Source organism: Eleginops maclovinus, chromosome 19, assembly GCF_036324505.1.
Source record: "Eleginops maclovinus isolate JMC-PN-2008 ecotype Puerto Natales chromosome 19, JC_Emac_rtc_rv5, whole genome shotgun sequence".
Taxonomy (NCBI): Eukaryota; Metazoa; Chordata; class Actinopteri; order Perciformes; family Eleginopidae; genus Eleginops; species Eleginops maclovinus.
In genome coordinates this window covers 18,389,731-18,405,604 of record NC_086367.1, presented here as the reverse complement: position 1 = coordinate 18,405,604, position 15,874 = coordinate 18,389,731, and the positions used below count along the sequence as shown (strand labels likewise).

Below are 15,874 nucleotides of genomic sequence, written 5' to 3'. Positions count from 1 at the left end.
TTCAGCATATTGGTATTTTTATTTCAAAAAAATAATTGAGACACACTCCGTACAGAATGTGAGCTCTGCACAAAATGCTTAAAAATCCTGTTCAACTGCAAACAGACCTACAACTCCCAAATGTTCTTTCTATAACTGCTTTCCCTCACCCGCAAAACAAAATACAGCCCAATGGTAACAGTCATTGTTTTCATGTTGTGTACAATATGTTCTGCGAGTATTACATTATGTTTTGGGTACCAATGTTTCCCCAAAACAAAAAGAATTACAGCAGAAATACCATCTTGATTTGGCTACATCCTATTAATTTGAAATATGGTTTCTTATTTCCAATATTGTGTGCGAAGATTTGCTTTAGCAGTATGTTGCTAATAGTAAATGTTTTCAGTGTTTTGTTCTTGCAAAATCAATTTCTATACATGTGTAAGCTCGGAAAGGCCTCATGTGAAAGAAAAAAGTTTCATCGCATAGAAGAAAAGAGAATCACCGCACCCAACAACACCAGAGTTCACTGCTACAAAAGACCAGTCCTGTTTAGACCTGGCAAGATGCAGGAGAAATCTTGGGATTATTTTGTAGTCGAGCAGAGATGAGAAAAAGATGTTGCGCTTTACATTATTCATAGCTGCTATGTGTATACGAGTCAAATTGTGTGCATGCATATGTTTAATTGTCAAAGACAGAATATTCCAGCCATCAATTGAGTTCAACCAACAAGAGCTGGAAATCGCTTGAGGTGCCAAGTCAGCCCGCAGAGTCACAAAACATCTAAGGTGAGAAAGCAAGGTGTCTCATCTGTAAACAAGCTCTAAATTACATGCTCACAGCCAACTCAATATCTCCACATTCCATTCAGGAAAAGAAAGAGGGAATTAAAAAGTAATGCGAAACAGAAAAAAGGGTCCCATAAGCAAAAAAATAATTAAGTACTGGAATGTTGATAGGAATTCCTGGAATATAATGGTTAGCCAGTGCAGAGTGGGTGGCTACAGGCGGATAATTTCATTGATTAAACATAATGCCAGTCAGCTTGGACCCCAAGGTAAAGTTGAAAAAGCTGCTCCAGTCCAGTCTCCAGATTTCAGTTTCCCGTTGGGAGAACTAGTTGTGATATGGAGACAAGGCCCGTAGCTTTGGTGAGGCTTCAAAATCAAACTGGAGATTAGGGGTGCGAGGTCTCCAGCAGTGTCCAGGACGCGTTAATTCAAGACTTTAGTGGCAACGACTTGTTCTTCCCCGCAAGCTTTCAGCACAGTGACCTGAAGAGGGAGGAGAATAAAATAAGATCAGGGAACTTCAGAAAGCAACTCTAAATGCTTTTCTGCTGAAAACATTTTTAAGTTAAACCTTGTACTCTTCAAACTATGCGGTATTGCCTATAATACACATTAACTGTCAATCAGCTGTAAATAAAAATATAGTAGAGAGGCCTTCAGTACCAATGAGTGAAAAAGGAGGATAAGCATGATTGCAGATTAGGCAATGAGGAGTCCACCGTCATTCTGACAAAACATTTAAACATTTTAGCCACCTTGGTTTGTCACAACCTCAACAATAAACACGTTTTAGTGGAAAGGTCTTCATCGAAACTACAACAGACATTAATTAAAAAAGGTTTAGTGTGAGTTTAAACTGTTTCAGGTTAGATAGAGTGTTCAAGAACTTTAAATAAAGAGAAATCTGATACAGCAATCGAGTAAACTGTCACAGCGTTGTACCTTTTAGTTTAATCTAAAAATAAAAATAGAATATAAAAAAAGGCAAGCCAAGCAAACAGTGCTGCGTGCATACAGTTGCTGCATGAAGCAAAAACCAGCAGATTCTGCACCTTGATACTCGAGAGACAGCTCTGGGACAATGCTAAAGTTTCATTTAATATCAGTTAACATAGCCAACTTGCAAAGGATATTTACTCTGACTATTTGAAATAAACATATGTAAAGACATTTCATCACTTGCATAATTGTTCAGAAAGTTCAGCCACTACCAGTGAAACAAATAAAATTAACAATCTACAAAAACTCACCACAAAACTCTCTCCATTTTCACCCTTGGTTTTGATTTCTTTGCCCACATCATTTTCTTGTAGTTTGAGGTCCTCTCTGGTTGTTCCATTTTCTTCCATAAGGGTCAGGTAGCCATCAACGGTATCCAGATCCAAAAACTAAACAAGCCATCAGAAAAAGTAAACCGTTATTAAATCTTTAAAATGTTGAAACATTTTTTGTGAAATATTGTGTGACCAATGATTGTCAACAGAGTCCTAGAGGATCAGGCCAATAGGAGAGGGGCAAAGGCAACACAAAAACAGATGGAAATATGTTAAGGAGACGTAATGCTTAACTGTAGGTGATTGAGCACAAACATGCGGTCATTCAGTGGTGCCGTACAGCTCGGGCTCCATCACAAAAAGCCAACAATGCTCATGAAGCATTTTTTGAAATATTGACTTTTAAGTATACTAGCAGAAATACTTAATTGAACCCAAGGGGGAAATTGGATTTGTAAACTATATCCTCCAAAGGATGATTGATACCATGGCATGGCATGCTGCAAAGACCCTTGGGATTGTTATGTGCTTCTTTGAATACACTTAAGATAAAAGTAGGATATCTATACATTTCACAAGTTTGAATGACTTGTGAAAGGTCCTACTCTTTCATTTATCACACGCAATTATTATTGTTAATAGACTTAATTATGCATTGTGGTGACTCGCTTGCTCTATGCTTTTTTCCTATTATTCTTTAAAGTGTTACTAAATATAATAGAGCATACACATATTTACTGTGTATTATTACAAAGTGTCAATTCTCTAGTAGAATCTTTTGCCACAGCACAATTAAGCAAGATTCAGCAGAACCAAATCTACTCTAAAAGCTAAAAACTAGTGTTCCCACTAATAATTCAACAATTGTTTTCTTGCGTTTTGGAGACATTCTATAACAAAACAGCCTTCAAACTATGATGGATGAGCACATGTGTTCAAAAGCTGTTAAACCAGTTTGAAAACATTCAGAGGCTTGCACAACTACTGGGGAGACAGGTCAGCTGTAAAGCATGTGAAACAACTGATTAACAATTATTTAAAAAGCATTTGTTTTCTAGCATCAAACCGACTCATTTGCATTAGGTTATTTAAAACATTATAGGAAATGAATCCACTGGTTTTCAAAAAGAAAAAAGTCAAAACATCAATTGACTGGCTAGGAAGACAGTTCTTGGCTTTCAAATGACAGAATATATTATAAATGCCTGATACATTTGTGGGCCATCAAGTTATATCAAGATCCAAAAGGGTCATCTCACCTGGTAATCTTTCCTTGTAACATTTGGGACCTCCATGTTGTGGGTAGATGGGCACAAATCTTCATACTTCTTCTGATTGAAGATATCAATTCCAACTAAGTGAACCTGGGAAAACATCAGAACTGATTAGATCTGGCTTCAGGCCAAGTAAGGAAGCCATTGGAGGCTATGAGGAAAAACTGAGAAATGTAGGCCAAATCACAAAATTGCCTTAAGCTTTGCATTCCAGAGGATGGACGAGGAGGTTTTACCTTGGCGTGTCCATGCTTGCCAGTCTTGGAGGTAGTCATGTCAACGATCTTACAGGGACGTCCTTTCAGCATGACAAAGCCATTCTTCCTCAATGCAGAGCACTGCTGTGGGAATGTTTCAGAGGCCCCAGAACTCGCAGCTGAGAAATCTTCATCTCCCATGTTGAAATCTATGCCATCCAGCAAAAGAACATATATGTAATATTTGAGACGGCAGCAAAACTAATAAGGATGTGTGTAGTATTAAAAACTGCTAGCATACATGTCCAAGAGGAGCAATACAAGCGTTCGTGTGTGTGGTACCGGGTGAGCACCAATGTGTTCATTGTACATACACGTGTAAACATTGAACGAAGACTACGTCCAAGAACATGTTAGGAATCCCAACAGCTGTTAGAAGGGGAGGTGGTTGGGCCATAAGTGCTTTATAAATCAATAACCGAAAGACCAGAGAGGAAGATGGCAACTATAAACGAACGCTTTTGCTCGACGCTAAATGTGTCTTTTCAAGCTAACTGATACTCTCCGCTTTTGTTCAACCATTCAGGTCCCACACTTCCATAAAAATAAAAATAAAAGTATCCAATGCATAGTAACTATTTCGCTGACCAACTACCGTTATCCGAACAGCTAAAAGCTAATTGCTAATGTGTCTAGTTGTACGCCATGTTACTGGCGTGTCATATTTTCTTTTACACACTGTTCGGAGTAACAGCCAAATAAGTACTCAAACATATTAGCCGCCCTATTTGTTCATTGTTAAGTGAAGTAGCGTTAAAATGGTTGGATAGCTTTTCTTATAAAGCTAGCAAACATCTAGTTAGCTATGTAACGTGGCAGCTGGACACTGTAGCTTGATGCTAGCTTAGGGTTCGTACCTCGTGTGTTTTCTGTCATACTTTAGCTAAATTAGCTTGCTAACACGGATCCACACCCGGGCTAGCTGTAGTGTTGCTAACGTTAGCCTGGGTATGTTGCAAACTTCTTTCAAACATCGTCTCGCTTTCCTGACTCACTTTCAATGCCTCACAGTATTATACATTCATTGATTACTCACTACAATGCAAAAACAATAGGTTACGTTACGTTAAAGTGTTACTTATAAGCACGTGCATTTTTACTTACCCCGTCTTCTTGCTTTATACCAAACAGAAAAAAGTCAGTTCGCATGCGTAGAGCTTTTGTATGGCAGGAGGAGCACAGAGGGCAGGTACCGGGCTCTGGTTACGTCGTATCGTGGCTGGGGGATGGGCAAGCCTCATGGACAGTATTTTTTGCTGCATGCACAGAACCGCATCTACCGCATCTCTACAGAACTATCCGGTACAACGTTACATCCCAGTAATATGACAGCTATAGTTATTTTAAGCAGATAACCAGTGGTGGAAAGTAACTAAGTACATGTACTCATGCGCTACTTCTGTGATAAGTCTTTAATTAACTGTGCAGTATGCTTCCACCTTTAATACGACCACATGGCTGCTATCTCAAAACTGTTACTGGATGTATTTTGTAAGTTTTGATATTTTTAACCACCACACAACACAGACGATTGAAATCGTTTGCAATAAATGCAATGTGCAATATAGGCTAAACACTTTTCACATTTTCTTAAATGTCACTAAACTTATTTCTGAGGTCGCAATACTTTAATGTGCTAATGTGTGTCTCTTAGTCTTACTTAAATTGCTCCTATTTTATTTATTTTTTATAGCTTTGATTCTGTTCTTATACTTTTTTAATTGTGTATTATTGAATTCCTTTTTATGCCACTTTTGCTGTAACTGTACATTTCCTGGCTATAGGACTAATAAAGGATTTTTTGTACAAGTACTGTACTTAAGTACAATTTTGAGAGACTTTCACTGTACTTGAGTATTAAAATCTTTTGCTATTTTGTACTTCTACCCCAATACAATTCAGAGGTGAAAAGTGTCCTTTTACTTCACTACATTTATTTAATATAAAAGTTACTTTGCACATTTGGATTAAAATATAAACAACACTTAAATCACACTTTAGTACCACCTGGAGTAACATTCACAAGCTATCCTGCAGCATACATGTAAAATAAAAAATATGTATAAAGATGCAGCTAATAAAGAATTGCTTTTGTACTGTACTGTATGCATCCCTACAACAGTGCAGATAAAACACAACATTTTCTAGAGGTCCCATCAAGACATGATTCATGTAAACACTCTGCTTTGCTGTACTATGTCCCATTCCCCAAATCATTTTTAATCACCTCTTTAAAATATTAAAAAACATTAACTGTATTAATCTTATGAAAAAGCCAAGCACATGTTGCGAGTATGTGTTGTTTAAAAGGTTTATTTGTTAGACCCAAGATGTATCTCTACAAAGTCCGTCAGGGAATTTGCCCTGGAGGCTTCACATTACACTTCTACATGTTACTTATTGGACCACCTTTGGCTCCAAGCTAGTTGTGTTAAAAAGTTATGGACATGCATACATGCCAAAAACTCAGGTTAAGCATAGAGAAACGTTCCCCCTTTAAGCAGATGAATATACAAATAACCTTTTAGTGTCAAATGTATCAATACATACAAAATTCTGGAAAGAGAAGGAAACATTTAAATAAATAATGAGAAATACACACTTTTGAGCAAAGGCAGGTTTATAATCATATTTCAAGACAGACAATGGTGAAGTAATTCCATAGAAAGTAATCCTTTAGGTGATATACCATTACTTGATTCAGCATAATGCCAGTAAGTATAATACTCTTTATTTCTGGTCACAATATTTTTGGACAGTTTTGAAATATATCCGAATGATTAACCGCAGAAGGAGCTCCAATCACTACGGTAAAAAAACAGCTGCCTTTTTTGCCTGTCGATGAATGTGAGCCAAGTATTAATTTTCCTTTTAGCTCCTTTGGTCTATATCTGTCTCTTTACTGCTGAATACCCCTCCATGTTCACCAGCTGTTTGCTCACTTTGCCTACTTTGTCTAATGCTGGGCCACATTTGGTAACGGGACTAAGTTCTGCAGTTGATATAGAGCACAGTACAGCTAAGGGGAACAAAAAGTTGGTATCAATGTCATTGTCGGTTCAACAATCCAAGTATCCCTTTCACTTTAACAATAGTCATGTACAATATTGTAAGTCCCTGCTGGTTGTTGTATGGCTCTCATATTAACATAATGAAAAAGTATTTCTGTGATTCACTCCTTTATAACCCAACTGGTAAAGTACTACAAGGATAAACGCTTGACATTTGAAATACTGACAGACAGACACACTTTTGCACACACACAAATCGATAATAATACACCGCTGTCGTCTCAAGCATCTGTGGATGTTTTGAGCTCCTGCAGTTCAGTAGCATCTCTGGGGCCCTGTACCAACTTTTTCTGGCCCTTCTGGAAGACAGCAGCAATCTCTTCAAAACTTTGGCCCTTGGTCTCAGGGACCCGGAGATAAATAAACACTGTGAAGCCGAGCAGCAGCCCAGCAAACAGGATGAACACATAAGGACCTAACCACTCCTGAAAAGGAAAATGAAAAAGACAGGTGTGAGACCATGTCAGATTTTATGAGTTTACAGTACATAGGTATGTCCTTTCTGCCTACCTGTATATATTGAAAGGTCATGCCTATGATGAAGTTGCTGGTCCAGTTGCAGCAGCCAGCCAGAGCGATAGCTGCAGGTCGGGGTCCCTGACTGAACAGTTCAGCAACTATGAACCATGGAATCGGACCAGGACCAATTTCAAAGAAACTCACAAAGAGGAAAATAGCTGTCATGCTGAAGTAACTCATCCATGGGTAATCACCCTGAAACGAAAAGTGCATCAGTTATTGTATTTTCGGGATTTCTTGGACCTATCACATACTGCACGAGAAAGAGATGGAAATACAGTATAATATATGATATTATTGATTCCATTTTTCTGCTCTGCTTTACTTGTTCTTGTATGTGATTCAGAAGCTTTAACAAATATGAACTCTTTGCAAACCTACAGGTTTGTCCTATCTGGGCCTCTTTTAACTACATTGTCCTCTTTAGCGTGACAAATCATTTACTTATAGAGATGAGGTATTGGATATGTTGCTCCATGTATATGCAGTGTAAAGCTCAAGACTAATGAAGCAACAAGTCAGTGAGTTAATGCAGATGTTAAAGAACAGAGGAAACTATTGCAGGCAACGCACTTAAAATCGCTACTTGAAACCCAAGAGGGCTTAAAGTACAGGTCAAGTTGCTGACTTTGTGACACCTGAGAAACAAACCTGGAATTTTAGCCCCACTGTCATGGCAACTGCACAGCAGCACATCCCTCCCAGACCAACCAGAGTCAGAGTGCGCCTGCCAGCCTTGTCCACAAGTGCAACCTAGAACAGACAGTACACTGTTTATCTGTGTGGAAATGTGTGATGTGTCTTGGTGTGTAGAAAAAATATGAGAATACCAGTGCACATTCATTGTTTAATGTCCATGCATATGAGTGTTGCATCAGTATGCATGTTAATACAGTTACTCACAGACACCATAGTGAAGATTGTGTTGATAACCCCAACTCCTATGGTTGCATAGACCGGCTGACCAACACCTGCCCGAGTGAAGATAGCCGTGGAATAATAAAATATCTTGAAGACAAAACAAGTATAGCTTTTCAGTTATTACAGTAGCAGGTTGTTTGTGGAAAGTGAGATATCTTACACTCATACAGAGCAATACCGATCATGTGCTACATTTTTCGGCATTTACAAAAGCTGGCACTCACCGCATTGATGCCAGACAACTGTTGGGAGAGGTGCATCATGAGGGCAACAATCAGCTGCTGTCTGTACATGGACGAGCGGATCTGGGAGGGAATACAGATTAGTAGGGTACAATTTTTTTTAAGTGCAGGACTAGTATGCACAGAATAATTGCAGATGTAGATTTCTTGTCCAATCTTTTCCTGTTATTCTGCTGTTCTACCCTGGATTGATACAAGCAGAGCACCATAAAACAATATCATGTCATTTTTATTCTTCTGGATCACGTTTTTTTATGTGATTTTGCGATTGCAGAAATCTTTTGGTTCACATGGGAGCTGGCGACTGATCTTATTGATACTACTGTAATTAGAACAATTATATTACTTTAGACAGGATCTGGAAGGATGAAATTAGAGCAGCAAGTTATAGTAAACATGTTGAATAATGTTTTGTGGCTCAGGGAGTTTATCAGCGATTTATATTTAAAGTACAATTCACGAGAGATACTATACATTATTAGGGTATATGTGACAATACTATATCTCAAGTGACCCTCCAAGAAACTTACCAAAGAAATGATAGAGACCCTTGGCTCCTTGTCTGCCTCCTCTTTCTCTCTCCTCATCTCTTCAAGATCAGGAGTTGGATCATATTCTCCCTTCAGGCGAAGCAGACCTGCAAGACAATGTAGAGCGAAAGGAGACATGAACTTAGCATGCACAAACGACTGAATTATGAACGTAGTGTCAGTTAAATGTACTTAAAGGAATAGCATTGTGGGATACACACTTATTTGTTAGTTGAAAAATAATAGCACTCTTATATCTGTGCAGTAAATATAAAAAATACAGCCTACTAGTTAGCATATAGCTTAGCTAAAAGACTGGAAATAGATAGCCTGGCTTTATCTAAAGGTAACAAATTGAAAAACCTGCACCTGTAAAAATCTTGGAATATACTGTAATTAAAATTCCTGTTTGTTTAGGTTTAGTTTAATTTTGGGCAAAGCTAGGTTCACTGTTTGACCCCAAATACCAGTTTAAGTGCTAAGCTAAGCTAGCTGGCAGCTGGCTGTATTCAGGAGTCAATTATAGGGGTGGTAGCTATTGATTATCTCATCTAACTCTGTGCAAGAAGGTGAGCCAGCATATTTCCCAAACTGCTTTAAAGTATCTTATGAAGCCTATATCCTGTTTCTGAATTATTGAGCATATAGTGGTTCAATAAGAGCGCACTAGAGAGAGAGAAAAAAAAGGATAACATAGAGAGGTGCTGTGAGTAACTCTTACTTTTTCGAGCTTCTTGCTCCTTGCCCTGTACAATGTAGAGGTACCGTGGACTCTCAGGGCATAGGGGCAGCAGTAAAGATTGTAACACTGCTGGAGCTCCAGACAGACCAAGCATCAGGGGCCACATAACAGCATTACCAAGTATAAAGTCCAAGCCTATTACCTACAATCACAAACAAACACAGTTTAGGTTATGTGTTCAGAAAGACATCGAGCATGATGTGTGTTTATCATGTGTTTTCTTTGTGTGTGAGAAAACCCGTCCTCACCTGGCTGATTAGGATGCCAATGACTATAGCCAGCTGGTGTAATGTCCCAAGAGCCCCTCTGTAAGCCTTAGGTGCAATCTCTCCAATGTACATAGGCACTAGCCCAGATGTCAACCCTGGAAGATACACAACATTGGGACTTCAAACAAACATTCACTGTTGGATATATGACAGTATAACCCTTGTGAATGTACTTTTATGTAACCTATAGACATTGGGATATTCAAATTAATGATGTGAGCATTAATTTAAGGATTCTATGTGTGATTAACTGTACCACAGTAAAAGCCCATTACAGCACGGCCCGAGATAACCATGATGTGAGGTTTCCAAATTTTGCAAAGACCCATCAGCAACCCTGCTGCTACTGCAAGAACATTCACCATCAACATGCCCTTTATCCTGCAAGAGGGAAAGAGAGAATTATAAATATCCTCACCATGGCACATTTCCCTAATGATGCTGGATAATTTTGAACTTTACTTTTATTTCTTTTATCTCTAATCTGATAACTCTAATAACAATGTAATTCATCATTTTTTCCCCACCACTTTCATCTTTTTTCATTAAGTGTGCCCACATTATTTAATCCCTCCTTTCTCACCTCCCTCTCAGGTCTCCCACATATCCCACCAGGAAGGATGATAACATGCCTCCGATGGAGAAGATTGCCACCGACAGTGACCAATAAATGATCACAGCAGGGTGATGTCCCGCCCCTGAGTACTCTTCTTCCTCTGTGCTGTTTTCTGACAGGACAGCAGTCCTCTCTGACCACACCCCCAGAGAACGGCCATAATAGTTTTGAATGACCTATGACAAGGATATGTTTATGGAACATCAAGAGGTACAATCACACCGGAATATGCACACAGACACATGAAAATGCAGACACAAAAAACATTCTGATAAAATGTCATTTGTAAATATGCATAGTAGCAACATTAACTATGCAAAATTACAATTAACGAGAGAAGATGTTATTTGAAAGGACAGTATTTGAAACTGATGCTCATTGTTTCATGATATCTTTCAGGACATAAGCCTCTTTTAGGTGCCATCCTTTTTATATCACTGCTTTAGAGCATCAATATTCAGGTGGTAGCTGCAATTAATGCAGTTTAACAACTGTATCAGAGAACTAAGAATGCATAATTACCTACTTAGAGCCAGTTTATGAGGGCTTATGAGGCCACTATGTAAAGCGTACTTTATTGCCAAACAACTTAGTTGTTAGGAAATTGCTTTATGAAACATGATAAGAAATGCAAATAAAAAAATATTACACATTATAAATAACCCCTGTCCCTATAAAACATTGCATAAATCTGTGGATGTCCGTGCCAGAAGCTTGCAACAGAGAGACATTATGACTCGTCTGCCGCTCCGTGTTTGGTGGAGAGGCAAAGTCCTACTCAATACTGGCCTGAGAATATCAGACAGCTTGCAAAGCTTCTGATTAAACAATGATCTAATGGCCAGGCAAGAAAAGGTGTTGTGATAAGACGTTTTTCTAGACAATCAGTAAATCAATTCTGTTCCATGGTCTCCAAGAGTAAGACATACATCTCCAGAGCTGCAGGAAAGTGTTTACACAAACTGTCTTTTATGGCAACTGGCCACAGGGTGGGGTGCGTTTGTTCATAATTGGAGATTTGCATGCAATTGTCTGTGTGAGGCAATTAGATGGTTGGTCAGAGTCTACTATAAAGGAGATGAGCCTGGTGACAGTAGAGCTTACCTTCTGGGGTGCATTAATAACTCCAAGACTGTATCCATACTGCAGGGACCCAAGAGCTGCAGTGAACACAGCCAGGGCCAATGTACCTGTTAGCTGCTGCAGGAGTAGAGTAACCATTAAGATAAAGACAAACACACACACACACACACACACACACACACACACACACACACACACACACACACACACACACACACACACACACACACACACACACACACACACACACACACACACACACACACACTATGTAACATGCAAACAAACAAGAACCTGAGTCAATAGTTAACGGTCACAAATAAAAGTGCACGAGCAGAATAAAAATAATTAATCGATAGATGCATCGAGTGCTTTAATTACTATCAAGAATCTCAGAATCCTATGATTTTCTTTTCTTAAGTATTAATTCATTACAATCCCCTTTATGATAATGCAAACACACAACACAACTACGAATAAAGAGCCGGTTGTTTTCCTCAGGTCTCAGTGGTACCTGTAACCCTCTGAGAGCCTCAAGGTTCATTGGCATTAGTATGGTAAAATCAACCACCTTTGTACAAATATTACTTACATGATTTCGAATTATTAGAAAGAATATATAGACATTTTATGGAATACATGTAAAGACTGCTTTTGCCAAGAATCTTCTTACCTTTCCCGACTCCATGATGGGTCCAGAGTGTCAGCCAGGCTGGTAATGATCAATGAAAGCTAAAAGCTCAATCACGCTGTGTCCACTCTCTAATCGACCAACACATGCATGCACACATACAGTATGGATACACACACACACAGATCTACAGTGCTGAGAAAAGTCTTACAAAAAATAATCCTCCATACACAAACACACACATTGTTATTGGAAGGAAGCAATACAATGATAATCAAAGGGATCAAACAGTGAGACCATCTGGATTATATTTTTGGAAAATACTGGTTTCAGGCATTGTGGTGTTTCATACTGGTAAATGATGGACAATAATAATAATACAGCATATTTCAAATAATAAAGGAGAGTAAAACAACTGCCAAATAGCACATTTGGTAGAAATATTGACATTTGGACACACTTTTCTCTCCCTGACACACACACAGAACTGCTGTTAATGATATACTTGAGGGATGGACAAAGTCTGAGGGCTGAAGCTGATAAAAAGGTGCACACTTGCAAAAGAGAGGTTCTCTCACAAACACATCCAAAAAAACACAACTACGTAAGCATAATGCTCTAGTTTAATTTATTTCTCTCATACAGCATCTCTTTTACAAAACAAATAAATCCCCACACAGGACATTAGTAATGCTCTTTCAAAACAAAGAAAACAAGAAATAGAACAAAACAAAGAATACAGTGGTTTCATCTTTGAAAGGAGAGTCCTCAGTGTACTGACAGTCAGCCTTTTCCAATGGGAAGAGTGAATTCTGTGATGGCCAAACACAGTTTATATGCCCCATTCACACTTGATTTTTAATCATACACACAGATGCATGCGTGCACAAACAGGGAAGACATGGTTTTGTTCAGCTCGGCTCTTTATTGCTAAAAATGTTAGCCTGCTACCCATAACACAGTTTGGTGAACCTAACTTGCAGCTGCATAGGAACAGCTACCGTGTGGATATGTAAAAGTCTGAAAATATAGCTTGATTTTAAATTATTTAACAGAAAATAAATTGATTTAAATCACCGTAGGGGAATGAGTCTAGTTTTTGTGTCACTTTACATTTTTTAAGGAGTAAGCAGTTCATCCACCAGAATGTCTCCAACATAGAGGGATACCAGTTCTAGTGTAACTAGTTGGCAATCAATAGTGTTATAAATCTAATACAGTATGCATAAATGATTGAGCTACACATATTATTCAGAAAAAAATGACATGTTTTTTATCGTACCATATGTAGTTACTCCTTTCAAAGAATAAATCAAATGTGTTAAAATCTCCATTAGAAGAGACAAATACCATCAGTAATGTGTTAAGGTTAGCCATTAACACACAAAAACCCAGTGTAAATTAACTGTAAAGGCAATACAATTATTAATTGTAAATCAAGCGATAATCTTTTGGCCTCCATTTTTGTTTTGCTTACATCATGCTAGGCACTGTACAAACAGGTAGGAGCCAAAATCAGAAGAACCAATCAGGGAAGAGCATGATTCAAAAGGACACCACAGCTTTTCAACAATTAGATCTTTCACATGCACACAGTACTCGGGATTGTAGCTCATATCCTGATGAGGTTGTGTTCAGGATAAGCATCTTTGTATTCCCTACAGCAACAAGGCTGCGTTTGTGAGTAGCCAAAACACTACTGTGTTAAAGGAAACAGAAAAACACTCACTAATAGGGCCTATCTTTAAATGCTTGGTGGTCAGACACCCCCTTATGAACTTCAAACTAATATAACATCATAAATCTGCTTGTAAACACACTCAATGTTGCTTTAATCACCTTCAGGTAAAAGTTCACGAATGTATGACTCTTTTTCTGGCCATTGATGTCAATACCCAACCTTGATTTAAATGGGACTCGTTTCACATCAAGTCAAACACACACATACATTTATGCACGCACTCACACACACAACAACATACACTCCTGATTTCAGAAACACGGATGTGCTATACATTTTTATCACAATTCAAAAACTGACTGACAGAAAAAGAAAATAAGTGAAATAAAAAGAATGAACAGAATGACGCTCTCATTGTTCATTTAATATTACAGTATTTTTGATGCAGCACCTTCAGAGTTTAAAGGACAAAGTTGTGAAACTAGGGGGGATGAGATGGATGATGATGGGTTGTGACAAGAAGAAGGAAATAGGAAAACAGGATGGACCAGTGATTTATTTTTAAAGGGACACGGACATCATCTTTGCATACTGTGACCACCTGCCTATGACAGCAGATTGTCTCACCGCATCTCTATCGGCGAGATGCGATCGAACACTAAATTACAATTCAGTTTACTCATGGACTGGAAAGACGGCGAGAGGAGGAAGTAGAGGAGGCAGGGGGGGAGTGACAAAGGAGTAAGAAAATCAATCATGCTGTCTGCTTTTCACTGCTAACATCCAGAGTAGATTTGTCATCCCTCAGCTACCCTCAATCCACAAACTGTCATACTCACTATATTTGAATTTATATTAAATCCTATTCATCTATCCCCCCCCGACCTCTGAGGTGTAAGATATCCAGGAATGAGCCCACACACGGCAGATAGGAAATGTGGAAAATGGAGGACATGGGTGTCAAAGGATGTCAAAAAGTGATGACTAGATCTTCTGCGGGAGGACTGTAAAGAAGTGGGGACGAAGGGAGGAAGTGTATTTCTCCAGCTGTTGTAACGAAAAGGTTTGTTTGGAGAGAGGACACACACACAAAGGGAAGAGTCACAGACACGGACAGAGGATATTTGGAGAGTCAATGGCACCGGTTTGCCAGTCAGTTGAGTAACGATGGCTTCTGCATAACCCAAAATAATCTAGGGTAACATGTCTCTTCTTTAGAACAGGTCTTCGTTGTTTTTTCTCTATGATTACTTTTTTTTCTCTAAGCGATTCTAGTCACTCCAGTGTTAAAAGAGTTCACTGTGGCCTCTCGGTCAGTCTGTTTGTTTGTTTTTTTCATTGTGAGATGTGCCGTGGGCCAACTGGGAGTCGCCGGGCGGGCCAATGGGAGAGTGAGGCAGAGTGGATGAGGTGGGGGGGCATCACCAGTTCATCATGGAGTTTCTGTTGAGGGTCATGAAGAAGACTTGGCTGCTACCTCCCGAACGCACCGAAGCGAAGAATACCTACAGAGAGAAAGATAATATTTCGCTTTCAGTTTTATTAAATGAAGCCTTACTCTTTATGTACAAATAGCAAATACTATGCTTCTGAAACGGTACTTTTTTTACTAAATGATGGAATATATAGTGAATTAACCATATTTGTCAGCTTTTACAAACTACGGGTAAGCAATATACAGTATGTATACACTCTTTATGTACCGGTACTTAAATCATTTTTGTTGTTGTTTCTTTTTGCAAATTTGCTCACATTTGGAAAGACTAAGTTGTATCTTGGATCGAACCATACAAATTTCATAGATATTACCTGCTACCTTATTTGGCCTTGAAAATGTGGTATCTGACATAGCATTAAAAGCTTGCTTTGTGGTTTTTCTAGGACTGTTTAACCTTACAGATGCAAAATATACCAAACAAGCAATGTTTCGACTACCAAAATTATGCTGCATCCGGCTCTCAAATTTTATAAAACACCAGGATTAAAAC

At 38.6% G+C, this 15,874-nt stretch overlaps 3 protein-coding genes across 6 annotated transcripts in view; all 3 read right to left on the bottom strand.

Moving 5' to 3' along the window:
- LOC134881064 (eukaryotic translation initiation factor 5A-like) lies at nucleotides 1-4,876 on the bottom strand. The gene is made up of 5 exons (XM_063908186.1): nucleotides 4,686-4,876; nucleotides 3,561-3,730; nucleotides 3,310-3,414; nucleotides 2,027-2,164; nucleotides 1-1,259 (listed from the first exon to the last, which is right to left on the bottom strand). The coding sequence occupies exons 2-5, from the start codon at nucleotides 3,720-3,722 to the stop codon at nucleotides 1,200-1,202; spliced, it is 465 nt and encodes a 154-aa protein (XP_063764256.1). The 5' UTR covers nucleotides 3,723-3,730; nucleotides 4,686-4,876; the 3' UTR covers nucleotides 1-1,199.
- A 1,391-nt stretch (nucleotides 4,877-6,267) lies between these two features.
- Nucleotides 6,268-12,663, bottom strand: slc2a2 (solute carrier family 2 member 2). The gene is made up of 12 exons (XM_063908185.1): nucleotides 12,248-12,663; nucleotides 11,596-11,691; nucleotides 10,459-10,667; nucleotides 10,132-10,256; nucleotides 9,855-9,970; nucleotides 9,586-9,748; nucleotides 8,865-8,971; nucleotides 8,317-8,397; nucleotides 8,075-8,179; nucleotides 7,823-7,924; nucleotides 7,163-7,366; nucleotides 6,268-7,077 (listed from the first exon to the last, which is right to left on the bottom strand). Exons 1-12 carry the CDS (start codon nucleotides 12,260-12,262, stop codon nucleotides 6,874-6,876), a joined length of 1,527 nt encoding a protein of 508 aa, XP_063764255.1. The 5' UTR covers nucleotides 12,263-12,663; the 3' UTR covers nucleotides 6,268-6,873.
- Nucleotides 12,664-12,816: 153 nt separating this feature from the next.
- The window catches only part of tnika (TRAF2 and NCK interacting kinase a), a 59,530-nt gene continuing 56,472 nt past the window's right edge, over nucleotides 12,817-15,874 (bottom strand). For all 4 annotated transcript variants that reach the window (XM_063908179.1, XM_063908180.1, XM_063908181.1 and 1 more), the window contains one exon: nucleotides 12,817-15,391. In XM_063908179.1, coding sequence (XP_063764249.1) covers nucleotides 15,308-15,391 — 84 coding nt within the window. In that variant the 3' untranslated portion in view covers nucleotides 12,817-15,307. The remainder of the gene's footprint in view (nucleotides 15,392-15,874) is intronic.